The 25,212-nt window shown below is 39.9% G+C and overlaps 1 protein-coding gene across 2 annotated transcripts in view; it reads left to right on the forward strand.

Moving 5' to 3' along the window:
* Positions 1–1,620: 1,620 nt before the first annotated feature.
* The window catches only part of ubr3 (ubiquitin protein ligase E3 component n-recognin 3), a 46,334-nt gene continuing 22,742 nt past the window's right edge, over positions 1,621–25,212 (forward strand). Inside the window, exons 1-29 of one of the 2 annotated variants that reach the window (XM_008278693.1) lie at positions 1,621–2,054; positions 3,784–3,923; positions 4,204–4,356; positions 4,617–4,766; positions 5,336–5,376; positions 5,609–5,675; positions 5,757–5,887; positions 6,081–6,309; positions 6,926–7,105; positions 8,047–8,180; positions 8,337–8,423; positions 8,509–8,574; positions 8,660–8,749; positions 8,862–8,990; positions 9,102–9,154; positions 9,260–9,393; positions 10,018–10,103; positions 10,189–10,330; positions 11,663–11,759; positions 12,805–12,946; positions 13,363–13,467; positions 13,558–13,728; positions 15,008–15,040; positions 15,985–16,430; positions 18,089–18,177; positions 22,737–22,886; positions 23,699–23,832; positions 24,412–24,522; positions 24,789–24,989. In XM_008278693.1, the coding sequence (XP_008276915.1) occupies positions 1,621–2,054; positions 3,784–3,923; positions 4,204–4,356; positions 4,617–4,766; positions 5,336–5,376; positions 5,609–5,675; positions 5,757–5,887; positions 6,081–6,309; positions 6,926–7,105; positions 8,047–8,180; positions 8,337–8,423; positions 8,509–8,574; positions 8,660–8,749; positions 8,862–8,990; positions 9,102–9,154; positions 9,260–9,393; positions 10,018–10,103; positions 10,189–10,330; positions 11,663–11,759; positions 12,805–12,946; positions 13,363–13,467; positions 13,558–13,728; positions 15,008–15,040; positions 15,985–16,430; positions 18,089–18,177; positions 22,737–22,886; positions 23,699–23,832; positions 24,412–24,522; positions 24,789–24,989 (4,125 nt within the window). The remainder of the gene's footprint in view (positions 2,055–3,783; positions 3,924–4,203; positions 4,357–4,616; positions 4,767–5,335; positions 5,377–5,608; positions 5,676–5,756; positions 5,888–6,080; positions 6,310–6,925; positions 7,106–8,046; positions 8,181–8,336; positions 8,424–8,508; positions 8,575–8,659; positions 8,750–8,861; positions 8,991–9,101; positions 9,155–9,259; positions 9,394–10,017; positions 10,104–10,188; positions 10,331–11,662; positions 11,760–12,804; positions 12,947–13,362; positions 13,468–13,557; positions 13,729–15,007; positions 15,041–15,984; positions 16,431–18,088; positions 18,178–22,736; positions 22,887–23,698; positions 23,833–24,411; positions 24,523–24,788; positions 24,990–25,212) is intronic. The other variant, XM_008278694.1, reaches the window with a different exon arrangement.

Consider the following 25,212-nt stretch of genomic DNA (forward strand, 5'->3'; position numbering starts at 1 on the left):
CATAGATTTAAAGTTGTAGAGCAAAGTGCGTGAAAAAGGTGTGTTGTGAATTTGATGCACAAACTGTGCGTTAAGGGTCTATGTGATGTTTTAAAAGAAAAACTTGCTGAAATGTGGAAAAATCCTTCCTTTAATCACTTTACACAACTCAAAGTCCATAATCCATTAATATAACAGCTCAGTTCACACTTGTGCCAGGTTTAAAGTGATACGGAAATATTATTAGGTCAGACCTAGTAAGATTGGCGGGTCGACTTTTATGGATAAGTGACTATTGTGAGTATTCAGACATGCAGCCGACCTCGTCAGATTAACGAATAGAGTGCATTTCTGAAAGGAGTACGGAAAGGGTGTTTCTGGACCACAGTAGTAGGACTGCACTTCTTGGACCCTTGACTGTTGCAACCTTCCAGACTAAAGTGAACAGTTTATAGGTTTTAAGGTTTATTCCACTGAAAATACTTCTCATAGTTTCCACCCAAAATACTGTGCAAATATTTATAGTTTTATAGGTCTGTGCTACCTGAATAGTACTTTCTTTTACATGTTGTGGTTTAAAAGTTTATTTCATTTTTGACATTTTAACTCATAGACACAGATGTCCCTGTGGAGCTCCTTAGTTGTTTTCTTTGGTAGAAAAGTGAGAAATCACAGTGTTTGATGTGTCATGTTATGTTTTAATCACATCTCCTCACATGGTATGGCATGGAACTCTGTTTTATTAAATAAACAAATACATACATAAATACATGAATAAACAAATAAATAAATGTAAATATGGCTGTGAAATAAAATAAAATTTGTGGCAGTATGAAAGAAAAGCAATTATATTATTATTGTTATTTCAGGAATTTCAGAATGTATTTTATGGCAATATTATAAAGTATATATATACTGTATATATACATACATACATATGTGTGTGTGTGTGTGTGTGTGTGTGTGTGTGTGTGTGTTTATTTAATTATTTATTTCATATCAAGTAAAACGGCATTCCATAGTAAATAAATGTCCCCTGAACTGAGTAGATGTTGTATTAGGAAAGTCCTCTGTAAAAAAAAAAAAAAAGAAAAAAAAGTGGCATTATGAAATAAATGTTCGCTGAAATAAATTTAAGTATTCCTTTGAAAAAAAGTCTTAAAAAACGATGAATTTACTTATTCTGAAATATATTTGTTGCTTTCATTTATTTATCTGATAGCCTTATTTCTTTATATTATAAATGCTGAGTTAAGTCCATGCTCCTCACAACACCGTGTTTTCTGTGTGCACTAAGTTAACCCAGAGAAACAGTCAAAAGAAGGTGGGACGCTCCTAAACCAAGCTATTAGTTGCCTGGAAACAGTCTAACAAAACAGTCCTTAGACGACTGGGTGGAAGGAGCAGGTTAAACAAATAAGACGCCTTCGGCTCCGCAAGATCAAATACCTACAGTAGGCTTAAAGATCAAATGAGATCAAATACTTTAACTGGATTTATTTGTAGCCCTCGCACATAGCGTGTAAATTACTTTGGGAAATTCTCCAGCCAACGACGACGTAACGAGCCGTATCGCGAGAAATCACGAGAACATGGAAACAAGACAACAAAAATAAATTTGTGGACAACAAGCCAGAGTGCATGATGGCGGCGTCGCTGCTGCGCCGGGACAAGAGAGCCACTGCCGCCCACTTAAAGGCAGACTTAAACCGGACTGACAATAGCTCTGGGGTGCGACAACTCCAGGAGCTGCTCGACGTTGTGCTAAATCCCGAAAAACCAGCGGCGGACACAGAATCCCTTGACTGGTGTAAATGTCTGATTGCAGGAGGCGAAGGTTTCGAGGAGTTCTGCAAGACGGTCCGGTCCTATGACAACGCGACTCTGTGCGGCTTGGTTTGGACGGCAAATTTTGTGGCATATCGATGCCGGACCTGTGGCATCTCTCCGTGCATGTCACTGTGTGCTGAGTGCTTCAATAACGGAGACCACACGGGCCATGATTTCAATATGTTCCGGAGCCAGGCTGGTGGGGCCTGTGACTGTGGAGACAGTAATGTCATGCGAGAGAGTGGGTAAGTCCGAGCTAGCTGCTAGCTAAGCTATGCTAACTAACAGGTTAGCCTGTATCTTTTGACAGGTCTCGGTGGGAAGTGGGCTAACTTAGCTCGTAACATTTTCTAATCGGCGTAGTCCGTGTCAGTTTCTTTATAATTGTGTCTGAGGTGTGCTCACGAATTAATGTCAGTCAGCAACATTTTGGACTAGTACGATGCTTCTGTCATTAACAGGAAAGCTACGACTAGGTAGCTGTGCACTGGGCTACCTAGCCTGGCTAACCATAACAATAATTGAAGCTGAAACAGGTGTCTGGATGTCCTTCTAGTGGCTGCTTAGTCATTATATGTTATATGGTCTGGGAGGTTGATTATTGTTGTATAAATATGTTTTAATTTATACTGTCAAACCCTTAATTATAGTGAATACTATAATGTTAATTTCATTCCGTCTGTCCTGTAGCAGACTCAACATCTTAAATATATTCTTGTTTATATTGTTTCCCTCTCATTAAACCTAATCCACAATCACAGCTTAAATAAAATTTTATTGTTCAATAATAAAATATGGCACAGACAAGGCTGAGTATCTTATATCTTAAACACATTGTGTTCTAACAGGTTTGATATATACATGTATTGGTCTTTATGAACAAATTACTGTGATTTATGACTATTAGCTAGTAGGAATATGACAGAACCCTGCTTAGTCTTGGTGCCTGTATTGTCAGAAAATTATAATAAAGTTATATGACTATTCAGGCCATTAAAACAAAGCATTTACTTATGTTTAATATGTATACAGACATTTATAATCACATAAGCTAAATGTAATAAAAAGTCATACTGTGTGAGGAAGGTCTACATGTGAGCTCTCTAAGAAAACTAAAAACTGTAATAAGATTGTTTTGTAAGCCCCACTTCATTATTATGCCTGCTCAAAACAACTGTTCAAGGCCACAATTATCGGGACACAAGACAGGCCAAACAGAGAATGTATGAGATTTTGCTTTAAACATCACATACAGTGCCCGATTGTGAGGGGGCAATCAGGTAATTATAGTTCCCTGGTGGGGCTGTGATGCACATTGGGTAGGGTAAAACAAACAAACAAACAAACAAAAAAAAGCGTTACATGATAGTTTTTAATTGCTCTTGAGGCCATCTTACATTGTTCGTACTCATAGTAAACCTACAAGTGGACTGAAGATCACTAATAATTCTGCCTATTTTCTTCTTCTTGTTAAATGTGTAGAGTAATATAAAATAATTCAGTAATTGTGGATGTCAAAGAAATGTTTTCCTCCACGATATTTGGAGTGACTGTCCTGCCGACTCATTCATCTCAGTCAAGTGCAGTCTTGAGCAATATGAGCAAGGGGATGTAGTAATGGTGTTGCTATGCATCACACCATGTGCATGCCCAGAGATAACAAAAACAACTCCCAGATTTCTATCCTGGAATGCTCACCTGATCTGTACCATCAGTACCCTAGACCCCATACAATATTAAACTATATATCTTGATGTAAGGTACATCTATGAAGGCAAATGCATATTAGAAATAGAGCTACACCTAAGCCCATTGTTCAAGGTTGGGAGGACTGTTACAGAGTCCATACCCAAATTGAACTAAATATTTCACTGTTACCACGATTTAAGCTGCAAAAAATGACTCCTGAAGGAGACAGAGGGAGATGTGACTATTTTGATAATTGTGAGTGACATCAACTTTTCTTTCTGACAGCTTTTGCCGACGGCATCGGTTGAGAACTGGGGAAAATGTCCCCTCAATACCTCGAGACCTTCTCTTGATGTCAGAGATGGTTCTTCCTCGCTTTATCCTGTGTATCATACAGTACCTGAGAGATGGATATGTTGAACCAGGTGAGGATAGTCTGTGAAATGGATACTTGTATCCACTGACCAGCTTAAATCAAATCTGTAACTATAAAATATGATTTTAAATGTGCTCATGTCTTTCAGAAACCTCATATTAAAAGCTTGACACCATGTGCTTTAGTTTGCATTGTCTGCCACCTTTCACACATGATATGGTCCTCCTATTAAATATATGACGCAAAACAAAATCTGCTGTGGAAACCAGATACCAGCGTTATACAACTGTTTGCACTCATGGCTTATATCTCTTATCTTGCTTCACCAGACACCTCAACTGAGAGAGATCTACAGAAAGTTCTACAACAGCTGGAGCCTCAGATCACCTTCCTGGAGGAGCTCACGAAGATGGGAGGAGCCATGAGGACTGTACTGACAAAGATCTTGACCAATCAGCAAACCTTCAAGGAGCTGAGCATGGGTAAGTATCCACAGTAGAGTTTATGTTTGAACAATTTAGGTTGATATACATACCACAGCAGTACTTTTCATACATTGAGGTACTATTTCCATACAGCGGCAACTCACAAGAGAAATGCGCTGCTTCATTATATTTGTGCACCATTGCCAGTAATAAAAAAAATAAAATAAAATTGCCCTATGTTGTTATTTTTTTCATTTTAAGTTAGTATTATGACAGCCATAATAGTCGTTGCAATTTCTTTTGCTTCAATCTTGCAGGCCAAGAAGAGAACGTCTATGCTAAAAAGAACTATGAGAAGTATTTGTCAGCGTTGAAGAATTCAGGGCTGGTGTCTGTGGAGGAGAAAGCTCAAGGTGCCACTGCTGATGCTACAGTCGGTGCTGAAGGAGGTGCGATGGTTCTGCTGGGTAAGACATGATAAGCATGTTTTCTTTATCCATCTACAAGCTGTAGAAAAGGGTGTTTTTGATTTGCATGATCTCTGGCACTGCATGTGGCAGAAACAATAAGTTATCAATAAAATTTCCTTTTTACAACAAGGAAACAGGGAGTGTAGCATACTGTTTCTATGCATAAGGTTAAATACATTGAAAGGCAGTCAAATAATTGACACTGCGGTGCACACATTTGCTATTCAAAATAAAATTGTCATAAACTTGCCACGACTTCTTTTTTGACACAATAGGCATGAGGTGCTGTATTGTGCCACATAATCTTCATATATGATGTCATTTAAATAAGATAAACAAATAAAATATATTGCTAAACCGGCTGAGGCTTGAGTACTCACTGCTAGAGAGACTTCTCTTGTCATGACTAATTTTGAAAGAGAAACTGTGCCACCTCTTATTTGAACTTGTGTAACTACAAATTGTCATTTTTTTCTTCTTGGCTTTTGTGTGTGTGTTTGTGTTTTTTCATAGGTGTTCAGTGCTGCTAATAGCTACTAGTCACTAAATTTACTTTGTTTTCTTAGGAACCATTGGACCAGGAATTATAGACGAGTCCAGTAAAGAGGTATTCGCCATCATAACACATTAAATAACTATTTTCAATTTGAATTCCAAAAGATTGCCTGGTTATCATTTTTGATTCAGTAGACTTTATCAATCCTTTAATAATTTTGTCCGATGTTGTCTATTAAAATATAGTGATAAATACCCAACACTTACCTGGACAGTAAACTGTTGAATTGAAATTAACTGATCTGTAGTTTTTGTAAAACATTTGTTGTTGTTTTTTCTCACAGGAGGATCAAGATGGAGGACAGTCTGTTGGTCAGAGGAAGAGGGTGAAGCTGAGTAGCAGTACCAAAGGTACACCTAAAGAAAAAGGAAAACAGCAATATGCAAAGTGAACCAAACTGCCTGTTTCTTATGTATGTTTTCTTCCCTCAGACCCGTGTATTATTGAATCATTGAAACATAAATGCTTTCTGGAGGAGCTGCTGTTTTGGACAATAAAATACGAATTTCCTCAGAAGATGGTCACCTTCCTATTAAACATGTTGCCAGATCAAGATTACAAGGTACTTTCTCTACGACTGCTTTTAAATGCATTTCTGGTTATTTGTTGTAGTATAATTTGTTTGCATGTAACAGTATAGACTCCTGTATAGTTTACTGAAACAATACTTGCAGTACAGTATATATTACGGTAAATTCAGCACAACAACAGTCAGCTCTAATTGTGTTTTGGCCTGCTCTCTTCCAATCTGCCAGATCACATTTACGAAAACATTTGTTCAACATTACGCCTTCATCATGAAAACACTGATGAAAAGCCACGAGTCGGATACGATGTCCAACCGCATTGTACATATTAGTGTGCAGCTGTTCAGCAATGAGGAACTGGCTCGACATGTGACAGAGGAGTGCCAGCTGCTGGACATCATGGTCACAGTCCTCCTCTACATGATGGAGAGTTGCCTTATTAAAAGTGAACTTCAGGGTAAGTTGGCCAAATGTGTTAAATTTCTCACTCTTCTGATTTCACAGCTCATTACACTTGGTATTGTTAGAGTTTGTAAAAATCAAACCAAGGGGTCGGAGTGTGGGCCAGCAGACCTCACAACATCAGAAAACATAAGGGTTATTGATCAGGTTTTTCACATTGTTCATCTTACTGACTGATCTGTGAACCAGAAATTCAAATTCAAAGTTGAAATTTTAATGTCTCAGCATAAAATGTAAAATTATATATATAAATATTCAAAGGATCCATTAAACCAGGAAGTTATTGTTTTTATGTTAGTGACTGATCATTAATGTTACAAGCAGAAAAATTTCCCCTTTCCAGTCTCAGCGCCAGAAAGGCATGCACAGATGTTGAATCTCTCTGGCATATTGCTGTGAATTTAATTTTTCTTTAGTCCTTTTTTAATACTGCACACATCATTGTTAATTGTGCAACAGCAGCCAGGTGTGGAGTTGTGTAACGTTCAAGTGCATTAGTTCATGTCTTTTTACACATATTTGTCTTTCTTTTACGGTATTTATTATAATTTGAGGTCAGATATCTTTTAGCGAATGTGGATGTGATCCCTGATTCTCGGTTTCTCCTTTAGATGAAGAGAACAGCCGCCATGTTGTGGTGAACTGCAGTGAAGCACTGTTGAAGAACAACACCTACTGGCCCCTAGTTAGTGATTTTATTAACATCCTCTCACACCAAAGTGTAGCGAAAAAATTCCTGGAGGACCACTCATTGCTGATGCTGTGGATGAGCTTTGTGTCATTTTTCCAAGGTAAGGCTTAGTACTGATAGTGCTGCACGATATGTCTTGTTTACTCGTTTACACACCGATTTAAACACTGATGCAGTGCAGATTCATTGTGCTTGCTCAAGGACATTTCAAACAGTTGAGTGCAATTTGTTGGCCAAGTATCATTTGTGGAAAGTATTCCCTCCATAAATGGAGCATTTTTCTAGCAGAGTTACAGAAAAACTGTTGAGCTAAGTGACCTACTGAACATCTACCTGTTAGTCCAGTGAATAAGTGATAATAGCTGAGACAGATCTTCATGAAAGAGGTGTTGCTCCCATAACATTTTCCATGTGGGAAAACCATATCTCCTCAAACTGTTATTTATCAAACTAGGTCAGTCGTATCCCATTTCTTGTGGGTTTAGTGGTTTCACCATTATCAAACCTCTTGACTGCTGATTCAAACAACATGACTTCAAACTCAGCTCTTGATTTAAACGATTGCACGTGCTCATGCAGAGTTCTAGTTCAACTTGATGTACCTGCAATATGCTTAGTCAGACAGAGATGAACCTCGTCTGTCCTTCACTAAAAAATAATGCTTCATAGAAAAAGCGAGTTGAGCTGCTCACTTGCCATGCATACTCCACCACCATCCTAAAAATAACGCTCACCCCGTACAGTGGGCTTGAGTATCCTCTTGCTGCCGCTTTGAGCACAGTGTCACTATTACATTGTATCAATGTGCACTGAACTTCTCTTGCTATAAACTGGCATATTTAATAGAGCTTTCTAGCCCATAGATTTATGCAATGCATATATGTGCAGATATTTTAATATGTGCATGAACAAAAAATATATTAAGGAATGAATTTATTTATTTTTTTTACATTTTTTTAATAGTGTGCTTATATGAGCATTAACAATTCATGCATTATGGGATGACTGTCTAACTTTTGAAACCATTTCCTGCTGCGATAGGTATGAACCTGAATAAGCGGGAGTTGAATGAACATGTGGAATTTGAGTCTCAGACATACTATGCAGCATTTGCAGCAGAGCTTGAGGCCTGCGCACAACCAATGTGGGGTCTCTTAACGCACTGCAAAGTCAAAGTAAGTCCAGTCTTTTCACTCAGACTATTCTCACTCATTGCTCCTGTGTGCATTCCTGATTATGTAAAGGATTAACGCAATATGTATCTCAAGCACCGAAGCACCTACTGCGTAATCCTATATGCATTTTTAACATGTGAAACTGTCTGTGAACAGGAGACACAGGAGTACACTAAAACTGTGGTCCGCTACTGTTTGGAGACCCTGCAGATCTGGTTTGATGCCATTGGCTTCATTGATGAGGTACATTTAAATGACAAACTGCTGTATTCACAAGGAAACTCTCTCCTCCCCTGTTTTCTCATAACTTGTTGTCAATCTCTCACAGCCTGCTCCAAATCAAGTGACATTTCACTTGCCACTCCACCGCTACTATGCCATGTTCCTCAGCAAGGTATGTCAGAAGCTCTTATATCTTAATCTGCAATCTATTCTTGTGTGCTAATATGAGAGTTAATTGCTTGGTTGAAAATTCCCAGGCTGTTAAATGCCAAGGCCTGGATCTGGACAGCCTACTGCCTGACCAGGAGATGCTGATGAAGATCATGGTGCATCCACTTCAAATCCAGGTATAACTCGAAGTGGCCATACACACACATACGTACCATTTGTATTTACCTGCATATCTTCTGCAAGTATGTGCCCATGGGCTAATTAAAACTTTGCTCTTTGCGGCTGTAGGCATGCCTGTCAGAGATCCACAGCAACATGTGGGTCAGGAATGGTCTGCAGATTAAGGGACAGGCTATGACGTATGTGCAGTCGCATTTTTGCAACTCCATGATTGATCCAGACATCTATCTGCTCCAGGTTAGGATTGCTGGGTCACAGACTGTGCTCACTTCCAGTCCCACTGATATATATCATTATTTTCACTTTTTTTTGTCCCAATTTTTTTTTTTAATTCTGCTTTCTCTGCAGGTCTGCGCATCAAGACTAGACCCTGACTACTTTATCTCAAGTGTTTTTGAGAGGTAACCTCTGGTTCTAATATCATCATGCTGCATGAAGCATTTTTAATTATCATTAACAGGTAATTAATATTTCACACATCTCATACACTGTCTTCTCTGACACAGGTTTAAAGTAGTTGACCTGTTGACCATGGCATCTCAGCATCAGAACGCCGTGTTAGACTCTGAGCAGGAGAGACCGATGCTAGAGGGAGCGCTGACCTTTTTGGTTATACTCACAAGCCTGCGTATTCATTTGGGTAAGTGATACAACAGAAGCTGCACACCAGAGTAAAACCTACTTTGCTATAAAGTTCTTTAACTTTCTAAATGATTATTTGCTTATCTTACATCCCAGGATGTTTGAGAGTTTTACTTCGGTACAATACATAAAGAACTTACTTTATCAGATACAGCACTCTTATGAGGTGCTGCTCTTGGCTGAAAAGAAGACTTGATTTAAATAGTTTTGTTCATCATAGAGATAAACCAAGGCTTTCTCAACCTTTTCCAAAAGTTCCTGCCACAACAGATCTCTGACAGACACTACCTCCCACAAAAGTACACAAATAATCTACAAAGAAAGAAGAGAAAACCTGATGCAAGAAGCTTTAGTTACTTTCAAATGTTGCACAGTGACATTGACCCATTCTTCTGTAATACCACAAAAACTTTAAAGTGTCAGCGGCACAAGCAAAAGTCTGCTTTTTATATTTTAGAAAATATAGCTCACTGAATTTGATCATAATTTTGCTAAACACAAACTATGAATTTTAACTGGTATATATTGTAGGACTAGAGTGTGGTGGAGTAACACACCGCTGTTATTTTGTCCAAATAAAAATTAAATCTTTGTCTGTTTGCCTTCTCACTTTCATCGACAGGGATGACGGATGATGAGATCCTTCGTGCTGAGATGGTCTCTCAGCTGTGCATGAATGATCGTACGCACAGTGCACTCTTAGATCTTGTATCCTTCATTACTGAAAAATACATTAAAAGCCAATTATATGTAGTTATCCGCAACCATACTTTCCTTAAGAGTGTTTTCTTAGATTCCTGAGAATCCTAACCCAAAGAGTGGCATCGTACCGGGCAGCACTAGTTTCGAGGACATGCTCTCTGCTGTGGCTGACTTCAAAGCACCGGTGTTCGAGCCTGGAGGTTCCATGCAGCAGGGAATGTACACCCCAAAAGGTAGGATGGTGGACCGATCTTTGTAACAAGAAACTGATCAACCTCTGTTAATCAGTTTCTGCAAATTTGTTTAGGAAATCAAAGATGTGGCTAAGTTAAAACATAGAAACCAAACACAATGCAATGGCTGTCAGGTGTTGAAAAAATAACTACAGAACTCAGGGTAAAAGTTATGGATCTGAAACTGATGCTGCATTTTCTTATATTTTGTATGAGTGGTCAGTGAGCTGTCAGCACTGAAGAGCATCCCAGTCCACATATCAGACAGGTCACTTATTCAGGCATTTTAAAATATATCTAAAGCCTATTAGTCTTGTGTGCTTCAAATGCTTTGTGCTGGCCAGGTATTGATTTTGGAATTAAGACTGGCACAGCGGCACAGGTGTACAATTAATAGCTGCGGCTGCAAAGAGCTGGAGTTGTGAGTCCCAGGCTTGTTTTTCCAGGTGATTTTATGGATTTAAAATACTTTCAAGAAGCCATAGGATTCTTGTCTTTTGTGCTGAATACTCTCTGGTTGGTTGTAGCATCTGCACAGAGTGATTTTTAAATTGAGGGCAGCGTGGGGATTTATCTGTCTGCAGCCTTTAACTGGCCGTCAGTAGTGTTAGCTGTAGCAAAAACTGCAATATTTAGTGGCATTTTAAATTGGGTGAACACTGAGAATAGATTTTAATAAGACTGCAAGTTTGGCATTTTTATAACACATATCACAGGACTCTATTTTGTAACAGCCTTATGGCAACATATGTCATGTTTTATTTGCTATGTCATAGCCTGAATTATAACAAATAATTCATAAACCCTGCAGCAGTACTTTTGTGCCGACCAATTATTAGCGATTACAAGTATATATAAAGTTTGTATTTTTCTCTACTGAGAAGGGCGTTTACATCGCAGCTTATGCATTTTTCAACCGACTAGAATCTCTACTCTTAAGTTGTCCTGCTCCATTACTCGTTAGGGTTCTTTTACTGATGTAGTATCATAATAGAAACAAATTGATGCTCACTGCCTTCTTGTCCAATGAATGTCCGACACATTGCACCGAGAGAATAAATGCTCACTTTTATATTTATCTGTATTAAATCTAGTATATTGTTTTTCAGAGCATTCGCTTTATATTCTTTTTTGTGGTTAGTACCGACAAGAAATGATCAGTCTGAGGCTGGAAGGCCTGAGCAGTAGATCTGCTATGTCATCAGTCCTCTAGACACCACTTGGGGGCAGCCTTACACCACTCACATAGAGAAGATCACCACAGGAAAAAAGTGAATCAATGTCACTTTGTACCAAAGGTTGCAAAGCATTTCTCTTCTTTTTCTCAACTAGCTGAGGTGTGGGAGAAGGAGTTTGACCCCATCATGGTCGTTCTCAGAACCGTCTATCGACGTGATGTCCAGTCAGCAATGGACAGATACTCAGCATTGTAAGTCAACACCGTTGCCTTAATTCCCTCCCAAAATAAATGTTTTGTTCATATTATTTAGGTGCTTTCTTCATCCTTCTGTGTGCATTTCTGTTATGTACGACGACGTATTGTTTTAGCTCGACTGTACTTGTGTTGGCATATTTGTGTTCGGTCAACAGTGACAAAAATCATGCCCTGTTTAGTTTTCCTAGGGTCACCTCTCTCATCTGCTCATGAAGGGCCATGATAAGAAGGGTCAGATCTACCGGCCTCTCCCGGTGCTGGAGATTGGTTCCAATTAGATAGCTGTCAAGGAAAATCAATAATTCAGGCTAAATTGTAATAGAATTGAGCAAATCTTTCTTGTTTGATTGTGCTACAGACGTCTCCCAAGACAAACATATACGTGGTGGTGAAAAAGATACCTCGGGGTTAATTTTCTTTCAGGTTGCTAGAATGTGTGAAGATGCTAATTATACTGAAAGGATCCCTTACTGAGTGCTTCTGTGTTTGAAATGGCAGTTGGAAAGATAGCCTTTCTGTAATGGGATTTTAGACCTCTTGTGTAATTTATGGATGTATGGATGAATCACAATGGGAGCTTCTCCAGGCAAGCATTTGGTGTTTGTAATACAGATGAAACTGAGGCATATTTCTCCTTCAAACATATTGAAGCTGCCAGTGCCACCTTCAGAGTCTGATACCAGCCTCATGTTGCTCATTCCCTCTGTTTGAATATGATGGATTGCCTGTCAGGCTGGCCCTGGTTCGTGTAATAATGATCCCATCATCACTAATAGAGTCCTGCCCATTGGCTGTTCTGTTGCGTAGACTGAAATCTTTTGTACAGTGATTTACTCTGAACATTGTTAGGTGTCACTCCACCAAGCGTGTGTTTCTCTCATCATCTTGCTGTCTTTAGAAATTGAAGCCTATGTTACATGTAAACTAGCACCTGCTGTACGGGTATGGTAATTGCAACGTTCTTTGTGTTGCTGATTGTTTCTCTGATTTGTTTTTTTTTTTTCTTCTTCTTCTTCTTGTGGATGATGACATTACCTAGTTTGAAACAATTTGGCATTCACACTGGCAACCCATGGCCACCGTACAAGGAGAGGACTCCTCTGCACCCGTGTTACAAAGGTCTAATCAGGCTGTTGCACTGCAAGACACTGCACATTGTGATATTCACTCTGCTTTACAAGGTGAGCCTTTCAACCACTATTCATGCAGTCTCATACAGCACCGTCCTTGCATCTCAATTTACACCTTGAGCTAAATGTTTGGCATATTTAATTAGTGCACAAGTAATTTGACTTGGTTATTAATTGGTGCTGACATGTTACAAGATCCTGGTGCAGCACAGGACTGACTAAGTGCAGAAAATGAAGAGACCTTAGGGTGTATGTGTGGCAAAATATATTTAAAAAAGACAAATTTACTGACAGATGAGCAGTTGTTTAAGCGTAACACCACCACATTTGGTGTCATTAATGAAACAGGGGATAAAATATGCTACATGCAGATGATAATATAACTTATAATTCACCAATACAATCATTTTGCTGTCTGTAAAATGGCACTACACAAAGCCTTGAGTTTGTATTTGTGTTTGTTCTAGATATGGATGGATCACCAGAACATGTCTGAGCATGTGCTGTGCATGGTGCTGTACCTGATTGAGCTGGGCTTGGACAATCAGGTTCAAGACAACAAAGAGGATGAGGTGAGATATGAGGAGGGTTGAGTTATAACCACTTTCACCACTGTGTCGACTTCTGCTATCCAGCAGTCTCACTGAATCTTGTGCTTCCAGGAGCCTTGCATTGAGGAGCACTGTCATGACAGCTGGTTCCCAGGCACCAATCTCCTCTCCAATCTGCACCATGTCATCAACTTTGTAAGAGTTCGGGTTCCTGAGACAGCTCCTGAAGTGAAGAGAGAGGCCCCTCCCAGCACCAGCACTGAAGCTTCCTCTTATGGCCAGGTAAAAGGCAGCTCTGCTGAAGCCTTAGCTTGATTATGGTACTATTAATTACAGCAATTTCACTGTAATAAAACTGAGTGGTAATTTGATATTGACTGCATAGTTCCTACCTGTTCACAGTGGCAGTGAATTAAAGCGGTGGATAAAAGCTGAATGTCTTCATGGTCTCAATAGACCCAGATGTTTCTAACAGGCAGCTCGAGCTAAAAGGCCAATGATTATTGGACTTGAATTCGTCAGGTGGACAAAAACACACTCCAGTAGGATGCCAATATTGCTCTACATCTGCTCAGTTGTATTAGCCTTAAGATTAGCCATGAACACTATATGTCAGTGTAGAGCAGCCCAGGCCTGTTGATTCCAGATTTGTTTGTATTTTGTTTGTATTTTTGTCTGGTAGAATCTTGTTTCTAGTCTTTGTGCAAAGCTAACTGGCTGCTGGCTTCATATTTAGGCATGAGAATGGTATCCTAAGCAAGAAATGAAGCACATTTACAAAAATGCTACTGCTTTAAAATTGTGTTTATATAATAAATGAATAAAATTGCATATTGGAGGCTGTATTCACTAAGCATCTTATCTCCACCACCAGTAAACCTCAGAGATCATAAAAGAGTAAGATGGAATCACAAAGCTGCCAAGTGACACTTTGACTGAGGAACAAAGAGAAGGGATGACGTTTACGCTGTCACTACAGATGACACCATGTTTCAAGAATTAGCTTCCTGACTGCATACAGTGATCGGTTGACAGAGACTGATCTATGTCAGCAATTTTACTTTCATAAACTGGCCTTGAAACCAGTTTTATTTATTTAATACAGCTGGTGTTGATGTATATTTAGTATACTGTCAAGCAAACTGAGGTCTGAAGACTGCATTGTGGTTTAATTAATATTTCTGACGGATGGTCAAGGCTCCCAAGTTCAGCAGTTCTGCAAACTAATTTTAGTAGTGCAGAGTTGTGCAAACCACCGTCTCCAGTGATATTGAATTTTTTTGACGTGTTGGGAATCCACTTGATTTTTTAGAAAGTCACCATCATCAAAATAAAGTGCTTCAAGAAGTTAACTGTTGGTGTACTTATAAAAAAAAACAAAACAGAATATTCTGCAAATATGGCTACAGGCAGCTAACTTGTCAGACTTTACAGGCCTTCTTTGAGCTCTTCTCTGGCACGCAGTAGTTTATTTATCATCAGGCAATGTTGCTTTGGTACCCTCTTGTTCGTCTTTCACATGATAGTTACTATTGTTTATTTTGCTGTACTCGTTCCACAGAACTCCAGGCGTCTTGCAGGGAATTGGAGAGAGGTAGCTGTCTGCACCTGTTTCTATTAAAAAAACCCCCAAAAAAACAGGCTCATGGCTTTGAAAATACTAGCAGCTGCACTTGTCTATGTTCTATCTCTATTATGAAAGAATTTCTTTGCACGTGTTTTTTTTGCGATTTTATTTTTTTTAAAAGGAGGTCTGCCTTGGTGTGTTATGGCGTGTGTACAATGCTATGCTTCAGCAGTTCCCCTCCCTCTTGACTGCTGAAACTAATTACGTGTGTAATGCAGGTTTGGGGTAAACGCTTTTTAACTGCATGTCAGTATGATTGATGTTGCCTTGACTGGGCTATATGATGTATGTTTATTTAACGGTGCAGCTCAGGTCCTTTTTTGTCAGGTCAGGTCATGGCAATCCTTCAGATTGCTTGTGCGCTTTACACCAGGATGATTTGAATTTTCTCCAGGAATATGGTTGTCCTGAGTGCTATCAGCAAAGATATTGGTGACGTGTCAGCTGAAATTTTATAATAGACAGGAACAATACACATTAAAGTCAAATTCAATGTCCGAGTATGGTAATGACGCATCCCTCCAATCCATCTAAGTCCATCAGACTGTAGGGATGTAATTTTAGGAAGTGATGCTTGAGCCTAAACACTGACCTGCCAAAGCACATAGGTGCAGGTGAAAATTGAAGCGACACCGGTCACATGGGGTTTCTCTTTTCTCTCTGCATACTGTCTTGATTTGGTGTGTGTTTGACACTTGCTATGTATCAAGCCTTTGATATGCATCAAGTGCTGTAAAAGGTTTTTCTTTCTGTGCCAAATACAAACACAGATTAATTGATAGAACATGGAATAACTCACTCATACAGAAACAATTGTACATTCTCATGATGTTGCAAGATGTTTCACATACAAATGTTTACTAAATGTGTTGTTTTATTGAAAGAAATGTATATATTTTCTGCTTTCATAGAACCTACGTGAGGCTCAGGTGTTCAGCCTCGTGGCAGAGCGCAGGAGGAAGTTCCAGGAGATAATCAACCGCAGCAACACTGAAGCCACCCAGGTTGTCAGGCCCAAGAGCTCCTCAACACGCTGGGTTCCACCAGGCACACCACCCCAGCTGGTGACTGAGATCCTGGAGATCCGAGAAAGCATGCTCTCCCTCCTCATCAAGCTCCACCAGAAGATGTCGTCCAAGCAGAACTCTCTGTCAGCATCCTGGCTGGAGGACATGGACACGAGCCGTCACGCTCATGGAGATGGCATTACAGCCATCGAGCGCATCCTTACTAAGGCAGCCACACGCAGCTGCCAAATCAAGCGTAGCATCCAGGACATTTGTGGAAAAGTGTGTCCTCCAGTGCCACCAAAGAAGAACAGTCCCACTGACAAGAAGGCCATGGATAAAGAAGAGAGGTAATATATATAGTTTTTCTCAGTTAAATAACTTATGGATTTTCTCATTACTTCTTTATATTAATGCTGCTCATTATCTCTTTGTGGTTGTTGTGCATTGGTATTACATCCAAACAGCTATCTGAAAAGAAAGCTGTATCATTACATGTATTGCAGTTTATAATTCAGACATAATCTATGATATTGTTATTCTACTCAACAGGAGGTGTATTATGGCATTACAATGGAATTGCACCAACAGTGCTATGTCATGTGTGCAAGGAGAATGAATGTATATAACCACACATCAGCCTTTTCTTTATATTTGCACCGCAGGGAAAAGGTTTGAGTCAAACAGAATGTGAAAGAAGTGATAAATCATTGCTTTCTCTGTCTGCCACAGTTGTTTATAATGGATATACTATTATAAACAATGGCAAATCACTGTGGGGCAGAGACAAAACGGGTCGACGGAGAGTGTTGATTGAGTGTAGGTCGCTTCTCCGAATAAAGAATTGTCCATGTGTGTAATATATTTTGGAGGTGCAAAGGTAAAAATGTATATATATATATTTTGCATCACCACTAATAAGTGGCCAAAACAGTGCTGACTAAGCATTTAAAGCAGAATTGACTGCACTTTTATCCATCAGTGATATCAAAACTGTGTTTACCAGTTGTTCTTATTTTAATAACTGACACACTTACCACATGTGTTGTCTTCAACTCTGTGAACTTTGTGATGTCATGACAATGACTGAGTTCATTGGCTCTTTAAAAAAAAAAACGTTCCCCACTCAGTGTGTTCTGGGTTTTCACCTCACATTCCCCCACTGGTGTGTCTCCCATTTCCCTACTCTAATGATGATGGAACGGGCTATAACCATTTGATAATGACCTGCTTTTGGGGTTCGCTTCACCTCACAGACAAAATTAAAGGTAGAACCTCTCCCATTCGCATTAACGAGACCCGTTTCCACGGCAACCATCAGACAGCAATGCGGTCAGTGGCAGAGCGAACCGAGAAGCCCATTCCTCAGGCTGGTTGTCGGCAGCCCTGAAGCCATCAGTGGAAATTATTGAGCTGTGACGCTCCTGTCAGCATTTGTTTATGTCCTCTTATTAGGGACTTAATTTACAGTCAGCTCTCACCCTGTGCGTCTGCAGAGTGGGCCTTAACCCACCGTATTAGTTTGGTAATCAACCTTTCCAACTTCTACAACACTGCCTTGTTGAAATCAGACACCTCCTGTGTGTGTGACAGTATTGCCAGTTACATGGAAGGATTTGTTGCACATGTTGGTGATGGAGAGAAGCAAGCTCTGCACAACAGGATACTGTAATGCACATCTGTGAAGTGGAAGGCCAGTGATTTATGCTCTTAAATGAAGCAAGTCATTGCCAGGAACTTATTACCAGAGCGATACTTGTCATTGTAAGAAATCTCTGTTTTCTCTGGCTGAGTGTTTCTACTCTCACGGAATGAATTTAATTCGCTCAATACAATCTGACTTTAAAATTAGGTTGCTTTTAAAACGTCTTTCAATAATTGGTTGTATTATTGTCACATCAACACAGTTGGTATTCATTTGTTTCGGAGCTTACAGTTAATACTGGGTTGTTGAACCCGTAGCTGCATAATAAACAAACTGAATTTCACTTGTCGTTCTTTCTTTCAGACGTCAGAGGGCCAGAGAGAGGCAGCAGAAACTGCTGGCCGAGTTTGCCTCCAGGCAGAAAAGTTTCATGGAAACAGCCATGGATGTTGGTAAGAAAATGCCAGCTCGCCTTATTTGTCAACTTATTCGATTTATGGACTCGGAGCTTGAAATTCCTCAGACAGCATTTGCAGCAGCCACTGCCCAAATTCTATTTTCAAAAAGTTCACGGCAGGACACTCAGCAGAAGCAGAAAAGCAGCCGTAGCAGCAGCAGCAGTGTTGCACATTTAGTAGCACAAGGCAAGTCTACCGGAACCTTTGTGGTGCACAGCCAAGCAAAGTGGGGCAAAAGTGTCAGCCACTGATTCTTTTGAGTTACTGTCTCCTCACCGCTAACGCACACATTCTAAAGGTGAAGGTGCAACTAAACATCTTATTTGACTCTAATCCTGTCGCCTTGGAAACATGCATTCAAGGTCATAAATTGCAAGGCATCTTAGTGAAATATGATATTTCTTCTTAGAGAAACCCTTTTTTCTGGGCGGTTTTAATGACTAAAATGTAGAATGATTAGCTGCAGTTTTCATGGAGCTCTGCTTTGGATATTTATGCCTTCACATCAAAGACTGTAAACCGCACCGTGTACAACCACAACAGCCGCTGTGATAGAGTGCACTATGCAAAACTTTTAGCCACTTAATGTGTTTAGATTCTTATCCGTCTCACTGGTCCTAAATAATTCTGGGCACATAATTCTGCAGCATGAGACAAGGAGTCCTGAAATAAATCATATGGCCTAAGATTATCTAAAGAGAGAGTCACATTTGAAATTGAATAAATTACAAGAAGAGCTGCGACATATTCGTCAAGATGTACCCATGTAGAAGGAGAGCTGCAGCTATTTTAAAAGCAAAATATGGTCAGGTATTGTTTCGATTGAGTGTTTTTCTGTTTATTGTACTTTGCAGTTAAATGCTAAATAAAAACTACTCTCTAGGCTTTATTTTTAAAGTCATCCTCCCTTTACCTTTAGTGCCTAATATTTTTGCACAGTGCTGTAAATGCAGAAGACCTTTAAAAAGCAAGAAACATAATAACACTTTTGTTTGAAGGACACTTTGCTACCGTAGCCCTTGAAAAAAAAGCGCTGTTGGCTAAAATAAACCCATCATTGCTGTATTTTTTTTTTTCTTTTCACTGGGGCAAGGTGACAGTGGGCCGAGTCTGTGCGTACGGTCTCTGGGGGCCTTTTAGGAGAAATTGAGAGGAGGGTTATCCTGTGGGAGTGCGGGTGGCTGCTGGCTGTGAGGGCACACAGGATCAAAGCACTAATAGTAGGCTGCACTCCCAGGGCCCACCCTGACACAGCATGGTTAGCAAATGAATAATGGCTGCTGTGTTCAGAGGGGCCACTCTGGCAGGACTTTGTTCTGACATCTTTCTGTACACTTCCTGCTGAGCTGTAACTTCGGTTGCTTTACTTCAGCGTTTGTGCCGGATTTGCGTAACCTGCACTGAAATAAGAATTAAATAAGATGGAGAGGTGCCTGTTTGCAAAATCAAGTCAATGCAATGTTAGCTTTTATTAAAAAAAACTGCCTGCAGTGTAGGGTTTAGTTTGATTTGCTTCAGAGATGAGATATTTTAAAGATTTCTGCCTTCATCTCAGTGCAATTAAGATGAATTTCACATGCTTTAATCACTGTCAGAGTGACAAAAAATAGTGATACACAGCAAGTTTTTCCACAATCTGTGTCCCTGTAACTCTGGAAAAGCAGCCAGTCTATGAAAAGCTGCCACTGCAACCACCTTTACCTGAAGAAATATCCTCAACAAAAGCTGGCAGCGTGTACTGTGGATAATTCTGAGTAATCTGGATGCTGTCTCCTTGAAAAAAAATAGGTTTCAGTTGAAATTTTAAATGTCATGCTTTAACGCAGTATGCATCAAATCCTGGTCGCTCCCACTAAATATGAATAGAAGCAGAATCTTAAAGACGATATGTGAAACCTAAAGTTATCTGCATTTCAGGATGGGTTAGTGAGATCATAATTCATGTGAACCAACTCTTCTGAATCAGCAGGTCTTGTGGGTAATGACTTTAGATGTCTTTAGATGTTTTAACCAAACCACCATTCTCAGGCTAATGTTAGAAAAATTGCCAACCCTGGGGCAATCCAGTAGCCAGGGGATTAGGACGTGTACCACATGGGAGCAAATGAAACCAAATGGTGAGCTGCGGTTAGATTCCCGGCCAGTTGGACCTTTACTCCGTGTTAGTCTTCCATATTTACAGTCTATCTTTACAGCTCCTACTTAATAAAGACAATAAAAACAAAAATAATCTTGTAATGTCATCCTATTGCATTCATACAGCAGTTTCACAAGCTTCTGTTGGTGTACTTGCTGTCTTACCGCTTGTGTTTGTGTTTGTGTGTGCACGGACACACACTGGTGGCTCTATGTGCTAGGACTGCCTGAGGCTAAGGCTGTGGCAGTGACATCTAATGCAAACCGCTTTCATTTCCCCAGGAACACAGTGACCTCTCCTGAGAACATGTTCTTTCAAAAAGCAATAAATCAATTTCTAACACATCCTGACATTTCTAAAGTGTTTACTGCTCAAATTGAACACAGCTCTTAACATTTCAAACTAATTTCAAATAAGTAATTAATTTTTAGTGCTTAGCCAATCAGGCAGAGTGAGTTCGTATGTGTTTGTACTGATGTATAGACATTTGTGTTCAACAGTCAGAGACCAGTTATTTAAATTTAATTCAAAATGTTTTATTCCAAATGGCGATATCACCTAACTAGCAAGCTGGTGGGACAAACACGAATATCAGAACCTTTTTTTTTTTTGCGTCCCTCTTTGCTTTAATGACCGCAGCACTCGAGCTGCATGGACTCCACCATAAAACCACAAAACCTGATAATCCGTGTTGTTCTCAGCGTGATCTGATGATGTTCTAAAGGGCTTCCTCTGATGTCAGAAATTGCTTTTCTCAGTCTTCAAGTGGCCTCATGAATGCTCAGTGGGATTGAGGTCAAGTGACTGCGGAGGAAGGTCCATGACAGTCAGCGCCGGTTAGTCTCAAAGTAGTTCTTGCTCCGAGGTTTGTTTGGACTCATTTTTCCTCTGCAGTAATATCTGTGGCGTGTCTGAACAATGCAGCGGTGCTTCTCCTTGAACAGCGAGGCGTCTGCTCGGTGCAGGTGTCCAACTCCAGAGCAGCAGAACACACCTTTACTTACACTCTGAATCTTTAACTTTGATTCATCAGTAAATGGGACTTTTTCCATCATCCACTGTCACGTTCTCATGTCCAAGCCCACATCTACTGTTTGGCCCCGTTTCCCCTCCTGAGAAGTGATAAAGAGACATACTTGTCTTCTGAGAACACCCCCAGACAGCCTTCAGTTGACAGTATTATTGCTGATTGGAGTCTTGGACGATTCTCTATCTGCAAAGAAGTTGCTTTTTGATCTCTGAGGGAAACAAAACTTGATATATTGATCTTCTGATTATCTTCTCACTTTTTTGTCCTGACTGATCTACTGATTGTGACTGTGTGTACAACTGATCCAGTCTCTGCAAAGTGTTTGAAAGTGTCTGCCCCCTTAGAAACCTTTACTCTGCCAGGGATTTGGCCTTCAGAAGGATCCCTTGAGCTTAAAATAGCTTAGTTCTGATGCCGTGTTTCCCCACTTTGTCAGTGCGACGTAGTGAGCAATGTTTTGCTGGAAACTTGAAAATCTATAACAGATGAACAGTGGCTGCAGTTGATTCATTTGAAAAAGTCGTGTCATCTAAACGCTGCTTCATTGGAATTCTGGAAAGCGTGCAGAATCTTAAAAATGTCTTCCTTGATTTACATGCCAAAAGATTTTGTGTTTTTAAATAACTCTTTACAAACAATAGATTTTTGATGCATTGTCAGACTTTTGGACAACACTATATATGGATCATTACAGTCTGATAAGCAGCCTACCTGCATTCTTCTTTATCACTAGAACTCAGAAAATATCCTATACCTAAGAACTCATAACAGCCGACACACACACACACACACACACACACACACACACACACACAGTCATACTATGTAAAATAGTCACAAATAGGAAAATAAGCCTGTAAAGCTTTAAAGTCTCTGAACATAATGAGCACCTTTAACGGAAGGTGGTGTTGCAGCTCACTCCAGCAGTAGCAAGGCTCAGGAATTATTGAACACAACAAAAGATCAAAGTCTGAAATAGTTTAATTTCAGTGTAAATTAGAGCGGAGATGTGTTGCTTAACGGAGTATGGTATTTGCTGCCTGAGTGGGAGCATGGCCTGCAGTGGCCCGCTTTCATTATAGATTATTACCTCAGTTTCTGATCTACCCAAAGGAAAGCCTCTCGGACATCATTATCTCCAAGTGTTTGTATTTCTCCGAGCGTTAGATGTTTTTCCCTCACCCACAGGTAAATGTAATCCTGACATATTGGATATAAATTAAAACTTATTGGAATTTCCTCAGTGTGACTTCTTCGTGTTTTAGTAATTATTGGCTTCAGCTGCTGCAGCGTATCCCATTGTTACAGTATAAATAATGCTCCACACCGCTGTGTAAGACTTTGTGTGAAGTTTGTATGAATACATTTTTTTCTTTTTTTCCCCAGAATCCCCTGACACTGAGGCAGCCATGGATCTAGGAGCATCTGAAGTGATGGAGTCCGAGGTTCTTTATGACTGTGTTATCTGTGGCCAGAGCGGACCCTCCACCGAGGACCGACCCACTGGCCTCGTGGTTCTCCTCCAGGCGTCCTCAGGTAGCGCATTTGCCAGTATTCTTCCGCTCCATTCGCCAAAAGCTGAAATTCATAGAAATGATTCATTCGCTGTCCTAATTCTGTGCAGTTTCACCGAACAGACATGACTCTTCTGTACCCAGCGGACTAAAAGCTGTTCATAGCACCTTTGATCCACCACAGTGGAAATCTGATTTTAGCATTGTTTTAATTGGCTCATTTATCATTCATGTTGTTCACTTGTACATGGAGCCTACTGCTGTAAAATTTCAGATGACGGGGGAAGATTACTCATCCAAATCAATGACATGTTTTATTACGAATTCGTGACATTGTAAAACGGTTCAGAAGATTTTAACCTCAACGCCCAAAATAAAAATCGCACATAATCTACCACCAGTGGGTAAATTATAGCATGTAGTTACATCCTCTTAAATGAGTAGAAAACATCAGCATTTAGCGTTTTCAAGAGTGATCTGATATTGTTTGAATGTGTGAATTATCGGCTCAGAGCTGAAATATTTGGTTGAATTCAATTGCAGGCCAAAAATTCTAAACATTTCTGGATGCATTTCTCAACAAATACACTCTGAAGATGTCAACACAAGGGGCATTATGTACAAAAACTAAATTTGCTGATGATTAAGAAAATTAGCGGCGAATTGGAGTGTAGAAAATCTTTTCTTGCAGCCTTGATACTGTGTGACGTCTGTTCACAGCCACAGTGCTCGGCTATTTAATTTAAATACTGAAATACAGTTATGACTGGTATATAAAATGCTCATTATAATAATTCAGAGTCATTATCACTGACAGCTGTGATTATCTTTCAGTGCTTGGGCACCGCTGCAAAAGCAAAGAGCCTAAGAAGCTGCCGACGAGCGACGAAGAGCACATATACCTCGCAGACACGTGTGGAGTGGCTCATGATGTCAGGCTCACGCTCATGCAGCGCTTCTTCAAAGATGTACGTGACTCACTGAAATCATAGCCAGTTTCACAGAGGAGAGAAGAAAGGCGGAAAGCACCCAGATTGCTATTAGGAATGTGGATTTGTCCGTGTAAAATAATAGCTCCTTGGCATTTAGTTTATGTACGTGTTGGTAAAGTAAGTGTCAACATCTACATCCTGAGGACAATGTGGGATGCTGGATGACTCTTGCTGAAAAACACTTAAATGCTTTTATTTACATTCATAAGGCAAATAATGGCTGGCACATATTTTTTAAGACACAACACTATATGACAAACATATTAAGAGGCTTTATTGAAAACTGCTTTGGCACCTGAATATATTACAATGCAAAGCTGAACATTCACTCGTTGTCACTGACAAGATACCGACTTTTAAAAACCTCATCAAACAAAGCGAAATGACGTAAACTTATTTGTTTGCTTTTGTTTGATTCAGTTTATTAATTCTCTCCCTAAATAAGTCAGTTTCCTCTCAGCACCACAGAATAAACAAGAGCTCCTGGAGGTTGAGTGCCTGAAGCTGCATTTGCATACTCTAATGGATGTGATTTTTCTCTTGTGAATTCTGCAGAGCTCTTGTCTGCAGTCTGTGTCAATAGGTTGGGATGGGGGCGTCTACGTCCAGACCTGTGGACACACTTTGCATATAGATTGCCACAAGTCATACATGGAGTCTCTGAGGGTAAGAAAAAGCTTGACCTTATTAAGGACTGGTTGCTTGATTGTTTACTTGATTGACAGAAAGTTAATCAATGACAATTTTGACAACTGATTAATGACTTAGATTAGTGAAATGCACATACTGAGCATTTTAATTAAAGATAATTTCAACAAACAGTAGCATCATTTTAGCCCTGGTGAGTAGAAAGATACTTCCTGTTTGTATTCACTTTCTAAAAAGTGAGTGACAGTTTTCTCTTTGCTTTCTTGTGTCTTTTTTTCTTTCAGAATGACCAGGTCCTCCAGGGTTTCTCTGTTGACAAGGGTGAATTTACGTGCCCACTGTGTCGACAGTTTGCCAATAGTGTCCTTCCCTGTCGCCCCGGGCGCGGCACAGAGGCCGGCACCTGGCACACACCCACAAACAAGAAGACATGTATGCTTGTGAAGGAGGTAGAAGATCTTCAGGAGAAGCTTGGCCTTTTCCCAGTAAGTTTTACAATGCTGCCAGACTTTTAGCATTAAAAGCATCCTATACGTTTCCATGTATATACTAAACACACTGTAAACTCATTACTGACTGATGAAGACAGAGAGAGTAATTATAATTACCAGAAACAATCAGCTCACTCCAAATTGTAGGGAATGCTGAACTTTGATGGGAGGTTCTGTTTTGGAGACACTGTTGTTCTGTTGAACAGTTGAGAAATGA

This window comes from Stegastes partitus, unplaced genomic scaffold, assembly GCF_000690725.1.
Source record: "Stegastes partitus isolate 25-593 unplaced genomic scaffold, Stegastes_partitus-1.0.2 Scaffold130, whole genome shotgun sequence".
In the NCBI taxonomy this organism is placed as follows: domain Eukaryota; kingdom Metazoa; phylum Chordata; class Actinopteri; family Pomacentridae; genus Stegastes; species Stegastes partitus.